The 7,842-nt window shown below is 60.4% G+C and overlaps 1 protein-coding gene across 1 annotated transcript; it reads left to right on the forward strand.

Annotated features, from left to right (window-relative positions):
• Positions 1-261: 261 nt before the first annotated feature.
• Positions 262-4,745, forward strand: Adad2 (adenosine deaminase domain containing 2). Its single transcript, XM_026411433.2, has 10 exons — positions 262-679; positions 2,439-2,579; positions 2,848-2,895; positions 2,976-3,101; positions 3,188-3,338; positions 3,417-3,584; positions 3,683-3,912; positions 4,009-4,252; positions 4,442-4,562; positions 4,641-4,745. Exons 1-10 carry the CDS (start codon positions 262-264, stop codon positions 4,743-4,745), a joined length of 1,752 nt encoding a protein of 583 aa, XP_026267218.1.
• The last annotated feature ends 3,097 nt before the right edge of the window (positions 4,746-7,842 follow it).

The following is a 7,842-nucleotide window of genomic DNA, read 5'->3' on the forward strand; positions in this document are numbered from 1 at the left end:
GACCTAGCACAACGCCCACCACCCGGCTGCGTGGGACGTTGGGCTTCCAGCCTCCTTCGCCTCGGGCCCAGGAGATCAGGGAGGCTGGCTTTCCCATTGGCCACGCTGCACCCCTCCCCCAGCTCCAGGGCTCTCATTGGCCAGTGCTACCGGGGGCGGAGCTCCAGACGACTGTCAGCCACGTGTTCCCACGTGAACCGGCCCTCGTGTAGAAGAGCGCGCGTGGCGCTAGATCGGGTCCGCGGCTTCTCGTGTCCAGGCATGGCGTCGTCGGCCAGCGCGGCCTCTGACGACGGCGGTCGCAAGAAGCCCCGCCTGGCGGCCTCGCTGCAGATCAGCCCCGGGCCCAGTCCCTGGCGACCCTCGGCCGGCCTGGGCCAGGACGCCTGGGGGCCCCCTTGCGCCGCGGGCGCGGAGGCGGACGCGGAGGGCGGCGCGCAGGCTGCGGGGCGTGGGGCTGGGGTCGGGGAGCCCGGGCCTGCTCGGGCGCGGGAGGACCCGGAGGTGCGCCCAGGGGGGTTCCCCAGGGCGTTGGGGCCCGCGGGCGACTTCCCCACTGCGGCCCTGCCGCTGAGCCTGCCGCTCAGGGACCCGCCGCCAAGCCAGGCGGTGGCCTCGCTCGCGCAGTATGCAGCCGGCTTGGGCGTCTCCCTGACCTTCCTAGAAGACCCGGTGGCAGGTGAGGCCCAGCCGGGCCGCGCTGTCGGGGGAGCCACGGGGTCGCGGGGCAGTAGGGCCACTGCTCACCCGCCCCAGGTGAAGCAAGAGAGGGTTGGTGGGCCGGACCCCAGCCCGGGCCTCCAGGTCGACCCCCGCAAACAGCGGGACCAGCCCCAGCAGACATCTGGCCGTGGCAGGGTCTTGGCTGGTGAATATTATCCCCACCTGATGCCCAGGAGTCTAAGGGATGTGCCCCAAGACACCCAGCCTATCTGCACCCCCTTTAAAGGACCAGTTTTGCAGTTTCACTTGCCGTGCCAGTACTGCAGATTTCTGAATGAGGGCCGACTTCAAAGACACTGCTAAGCACAATTTGCAATATTTTATACACAATATATAGGAATAGTCATGACTGTGTCCTTCTGTCTGCCCCAATACACTCCCAACTCCCAGTTTAACAGTTTTAGTATGAAATCTAATTGCAGACACCTTGCCCCTTATTCCTAAATACAGCAGTGTGTCTCTCTCAAGAACAAGGTCATGGCTTGTGTAACTGCAGTACAATGATGACATTCTGGCAATTTGGCATTGATGCTATAACACTCATCTAACTATCGTTCACATTTACATTTTGCCAATTTGTCCCAATAATGCCCCCATGGCCATGATTTTCCATCCTAGCGTAACTCATTACATTTGGTTGTCATATATCCTATAATCTCTCATCTCAAAGAATTCTACCATCTGTCGTTCACAGCATTGATGTTTTTGAAGAGTAAGGGCCAGTCGTCCTATAGATTGTCCTTCAGTTGGGACAGTCTGTTTTCTCGGGATCAGACTCATTCTGTGCATTATCAGTGATGTCACATCCTGGCAATGCATCCCATCAGGAGACGTGTGATCTCAGTTTGTCCTTCAACTGGCGATGTTAGGGAGAGGTTTTGATTAGGGTGGTATCTGTCGGTGTCTTTGCTTTCCCCTTTGAGCTTAATAAGCCAGCTGAGGGGAAACTTGGAGAGTGTGTAAAATATTCCATCCCCGTAGCCTGTTAACCTTGTGATTTCCACCAACGATTTTTCTGTGAGGATTTTCTGAAGTCAACGTTCCTTGCTGGTTTTGATGCCCTTGTAGTGTCCTGCATCTCGGTTCTAATGAGGGTCTCGAAAGTGGGATCCTCTGCAAAGGGCAGGGCTTTTGAGAAACAAGCAGCAAGCACTGTGACATTTAGGTTCCCACCCTTGACCAGGTGAAGCTGGTTTTAGGATTTCTGTCTCCTTGTGTGATCAGAAATGCCTGCAGTGATGCTGTTGTCTAGGAATATTTTCCAAATTCGAGGAGGGGAAGAAATAAAAGGTGTGTCTGGTGGCAGGCAGAAAGCTGTCCTCTGAGCCCAGGAGTCTCCACCCTGAGAACAGCATTGCCTGGGCTCTGGAGGCGGCCCTGGATTTCGGTCCTCCTCCTCTTCCGGCGTGCTGCCTGCCCTTCCCGGCCTCCCCTGCACAGTGCTTTCATCCCTGTGTGTTTCAGAGGCTTTGCGTTAACGGCAGAGCATGCCGAGGATCACACCGCACCGTGTCAGTAGAGTCCCCAGCCAGGGGTGGGTTAAGCTCTGGTTGTCACTGTGGCTGTCCTCGATGGCAGACGTCAAGAGGAAGCCTAGAGGAAAGAGTCTCTCTCTGGCAGGTGGGAGGCAGGGAGTAGGTGTGGCACCCTCCCTAGGAAGGGCCCCGATGGGGACACAGGCCAGGTGGGGCCTTCCTCACTGCCCCCTTCCACAGGTCCCTGCTTTCCCTTCTCGGTGTGTGCGGAACTGGATGGCGTGGTCTGCCCTGCAGGCACCGCGAACAACAAGACAGAAGCCAAACAGCAGGCGGCGCTGTCTGCCCTCCGCTACATCCACAGCCAGCTGGAGAGCCCAGGTAACCTCGCCTCAGCCTGCCGGAGAGGCTGCCGTGGCTCTGGGGGGTGTGTGGTGGTGAGGGGGACACGTGGCTGCTAGGACCTCATGGGCATCAGTAGGGGGATGTGTGCTGACCCCTGCTCCAGTGTCTTTGGAAGTCCTGCTCATGCTTGGGCAGGGACTGTTTCTGAGAGGTGGAAACAGCCTCTTCTTCCCCCAGCTTCCCAGAGGATGGGAGGGCAGACCCCGGCACCCATGGTGACTGGCTCCCCTTATCTCTCTTTCAGAGCCTCCTGAGACTTTCAGCCAGCCTCCACTCACCTCCCTGAGCGTAGGTAGGTGGACTCGTCCTGAGCCCCGGTGTGAGAGAGGGGCGTGGTCTGTGGTCCCACCTATGCCTCTGGCCCTTGTACAGAGAACATCCTGACGCATGAGCAGCGCTGCGCAGCTGTGGTCAGCGCTGGCTTGGACCGCCTGCTGGATGAGAATTCGCCATACTGGGCCTGCAAAGGGACGGTGGCTGCGGTCATCCTGGAGAGGGGTAGGGATGGCCTGTCCCCTGCAGCACCTTATAGGCTCCTTGGGGTTTCTTGCCCTGGGCTGAGCCCTTCCTGTCCCTCCCTGCAGAGGTCCCAGGGGCCAGGGGCCATGCCAAGGAGATCTACGAGGTAGTGGCCCTGGGCACTGGCAGCAGCAGCTGTGCTGGCTGGCTGGAGTTCTCTGGCCGGCAGCTCCATGACTGTCACGGACTGATCATCGCCCGCAGGGCCCTGCTGAGGTGAGGGCAGGTGGGGCAGGTTCTGCCAGAGCCCCGGCCAGGACAGCAGCCCTAGCTGCCCCCTGCCTGTCATTCCAGATTCTTCTTCCGGCAGCTCCTGTTGGCCACACAGGGGGGTGCCAAGGGCAAGGAGCGGTCTGTGCTGGCCCCCCAGCCTGGGTCTGGGCCCCCCTTTGCCCTCAAGCCCCGGATCTTCCTGCACCTCTATGTCAGCAACACCCCCAAGGGAGCCGCCCACGACATCTAGTACGTGGGCCTCCTGGGAGGGGGCTGCCTCCGCTGGACGAGGACTGGGTCAGAGGCGTGCCCTGACCCTGGGTCGCTGTCCCCTGCCTGCCTTGCAGCCTCCCGCTGTCCTCGGAAGGCAGCCTTCTGCACAGCCCGTCCTTCCGCCTGCAGGCGCATGTCCGCGGACAGCTGAAGCCCGTGTCCTACCTGGCGCCTGCGCTTCGAGACACCCATGTGGGCTGCCTGTCAGCCAGTGACAAGCTGGCACGCTGGGCAGTGCTGGGGCTGGGTGGTGCGCTGCTGGCCCACTTCCTACCACCTCTCTATGCCACCAGCCTTGTTCTGGGTGAGGGGCAAGAGGGGTGGCAGGGCGAAGTGGGCTCTGGGTGGAGTGGGGAGGTGCGGAGGTGACTCAGACCATGACCTGTGCCTCTGTCCACAGCTGACCCCTGTCATGACCCCCCGACTCTGAGCAGGGCCATCCATGACCGGCCCAGCCTGGACGGCGTCCTAGGGTCACGCCTGCCACCTCCCTATGTCCGGACCACCCTACACCTGTTCTCAGGGCCCCCGGTGGCCCCCTCCAATCCCGTCCCCAACAGCTGCCACGGCCTGAGCCTCAACTGGAGCCTGGGGGACCCGGACGTGGAGGTCGTGGACGTGGCCACTGGGCGCGTGAAGTCCGAGTGAGGAGGCCCCCGGGGCGGGTGGAGGAGGGCCTTTGGGACCAGCTCCCTGCCTGCAGGGTCGGACCGCAGCTCGGGATGGCTGGGGCTGTGCCTGGTGACACTGTCACTGTGTGGAACAGACCGTGGTTACTGCCACAGGCCGCCTGCCCTCTCGTTCCCTCATCTCCACTGTCTTTGTCCCCGCAGTGCCGCCCTGGGGCCTCCCTCCCGCCTCTGCAAGGCGTCCTTCCTGCGGGCCTTTCGCCAGGCAGCCTGTGCCCTGGGGAAGCCCCACCTCTCAGCCCTGAAGACCTACGAGGCTGCCAAGGTGGGTGCCTGCTCCAGCCCTCTTCCTCCTGCCCTCCTGCACCCGGCAAGTGCCCCCTCACGCCACGTCTCTCCCCAGGTGGGGCCCTACCAGGAGGCTCGCCAGCAGCTCACCCTCCTCCTGGACCAGCAGGGCCTGGGCGCCTGGCCCTCCAAGCCCCTGGTGGGCAAGTTCAGAAACTGATGGTCCCTGAGCAGAGCCCAGCCCAGGGTTCGGGTCTGTAGCGGGGTGGGCGGTGTGGAGGGGCACACTGGGGTTTGAATAAAGAAGTGGTTTCTGGTGCACTCTGTGTGTGTGTGTGTGTGTGTGTGTTGGGGCAGTGGGCTGGGTGGTTTGTGAGGAGAGCCCTCCTGCCCCTCTGAGAACCCACTGCAGCGTGGGCTCATGGGTGTGGGGATAGGTCTGGGGTGGGGCTCTCCTGCCCCTGTCTTCCAGCCAGGGTGCTGGGCCAAAGGACAGGCTCTGGCTGCTGTTGGCAGTGAGGTGTGGGAGCGGCTCTTCCTTACTGTGGAGGCCCTGCGTCCCTCCCTCCCAGGGCTTGGGCCTGGGGGAGCAGCCGAGAACGTGTGGGCCCCGGTGAATGGTGGGAGGCCTCAGCTGTCCTGACTACTGAGGGCGCTCTGTGGGCCTGAGCAGCCCGGGTTGGGGAGTGCGGGGTGGCGGTGGGTCCAGTAGGCCTTGCTCCGGGTCGTCCAGCTCTTTGGACTGGGTAAGCCCGAGGCTGCCTGAGCAGTGTCAGCTGCAGGCTTGGGGTTCTTTGGAACGGCATAGTTCACCCCCAGCACGGCTGGTGCTCTGCAGACCTTGGATGTGGAGGGAAGAGGCTGACCCTGCATGGGGTGTGTGGAGACTCTGCAGACCTGCAACCTCACCAATCTGGGCAGTGTCCCAGGAGCACAGCAGGGACCCAGGGCCAGCCCTGCAGCTTCTACCCAGAGTCCAAGGCTCCCTGCATCCCCAGCAGCTCCAAGATTCAAAACCACAGACTCCTCTTGTGGCTGGGTCTCGGGAAGCTGGTCAAAATGGCAGAATGTTTAATTTCACGTGTCAACTTGGCTGGTGTTGATGGCGCCCACGGTAGCTGGAGAAACACAGCTCCTGGTGTCCCTGAGTGGTCTCTGGAGAGAAGAGCATTGGAATCAGGGTGGGTAGAGAAGATGCCCCCAAACCCCCAACCCACACTAGGCCGCATGTCCAAACTGCCCTGGGCCACAATAGAGCCAGAAGACAGAGCAAGTCCACTGGTCTTGAGCTGACTCCATCTGCTGCCTGTGGACACCTGCATTCCTGGGACTCTGGCATTCACTGGCAGACCACGGGACTCCTCACCCTGCGATTGGAGTCTTCCATAGATCTCTGGATGTCCGTCAGCTCTGCTTTCCTGGAAAACCTGGACGGACATTGATGGTCCCCCCAGGGACCATTCAGAGTTGGGCCAGGCCTGCCAGGGAGCCCTGGGATTGGATCTCCCCCCTCCAACATGTCCTCTGCCACTGGGTGTGTGAGGCTCTGTCACCTGTGTGTGCACCAATTGGCTCGTCGCATCCATGGACCCACAACCACAGAGGCCACCAACAGCAGATGGAAAATACTAGAGAGAACCGCACCCGTACTGAATGGGCAGACACGTTAGGTTCTCCAAACAGTGTAGAGCATATGAGAGCTGTTTGCAGAGCAGGTATGTTGTGTTAGGCGTTACGAGCAATCTAGACACGATGTAAACTCTACTGGAGGGGCTGGGGTCGGCGAGCCCCTGGGTTCCCTCCCTGGCACCCCCTCTTCAAAACAAGTGCTGGGAGGCTGTGCACAGCTCCTGTGGACACCAAGGCACTTCAGAGGGCAGACCTGAGATCCTCAGATCTTGCGGTTTCCAAGGAGCCTGGAGCCAATCCCTGCAGTACCAAGGGGTGACTAATGGGAGGACTGGCCCGGCTCGTCTGTCCTGGGGTGCACTCTGCTGGTCCACGGGGCCCCTGCTCTCCCTTTCCCCAGTACTGCAGCCACTGCCCACTCGGGCGGAGGAGGGACCACCAACTGCAGGTGCCAGTTTCCAGCAGCCCGGGCCAGGGCTTTGCTCAGGTGCAGTCGCCACCTCACGCCTCATTGTCCAGGTGAGGAGGTGCAGGGTGAGGCTGGGGCCTCCAAGGTTCCCATGGAGCCCCAGGGACGCTGCACAGTCCCTCTGTGACCCTGGATGAAGTTCTAAATGTTTCTGAGCCCCAACTTGCTGAATTATAAGACAGAATGGGCGATACCTGTCCTGAAGTCTCCTCCTGGCTCTGGCTCCCCTCTTCTCCCTCGGCTCTGCTCCCAGCTCCGCCACTCAGAAAGGAGCTGTGGGTTGACACACCAGGGGAAGTGGTGCTGGGACGTTGGCACGAGAGAGTGGCCGGGGGAGGACAGGAGAGGGGAGCCCAGGCAGGAGAGGCTGCAAGGGGGAGGCCAGCGACCTCCGGCCAGGAGGGTGCAGGGAGGGAGTCCACCAGCAGAGGCAGGCGGAAGCTGGTGCGCTCTGATTTCTGCTTGACTAAGAAAACAACTGTGTTATTTACAGTTAGGTGGTGTTTAAAAAATGAAGCCAACTTTCAGACAATCATTTCTCATGGTTATAACTTCTTTAGGGCTGGAGAGGGCTTTTGAACCCTCCAAGTCTATTAATTAGTCCATTTACTACAAATTTTGCATTGATTTACTTGGCACTGCGGTGGTGACTACAGCCGCGTCCTGAAGTCCCTCGCCATTCCAAACTCAGCTCTGTGCCCTGGTGAGCCTCGCGGTGCTCATTAATCACATAATCCCCAGGCAAACAAGTTCCTCAAAATGACATCAACTCTGCTGTGTTCTGCCAAATAAGTACTCCTTGTCCTCACGTCCCCTATCTGCCTGCCCTGTCCCCTGCCGACCGTCTCTGCTCTCCACTCGCTCAGCTCCTTTGACTCAGCTTACGCACCGTTGCGGGTGATGATGAGGCTACTTCTGCCATGGACAGTCTGTTAGTGTCCTCTTGGCCTAACCCCTTGGGGTGGAGTTTTGCCAACAGTAGCACATTTAAATCGGGAGGTGATGTCATCTAGCTTGGCAAATTCAAGTGCCGCTTCCTCAGCATGACCCCCTCCCCCAGCCCCCTCCCTGCAGCCCCAGGCTTGGGAATCTTCGCTGGACCCTGGATGGCCTTTGCATTCTACTGTGCACTTGGGTAAACTGTATGACACATAAACTCGCCAGGCATGGTGGCGCACACCTGTACCCAGCAGCTGGGGAGGCTGAAGCAGGAGGATCG

The sequence above is a fragment of the Urocitellus parryii genome, chromosome 15 (genome assembly GCF_045843805.1).
Source record: "Urocitellus parryii isolate mUroPar1 chromosome 15, mUroPar1.hap1, whole genome shotgun sequence".
NCBI lineage: Eukaryota > Metazoa > Chordata > Mammalia > Rodentia > Sciuridae > Urocitellus > Urocitellus parryii.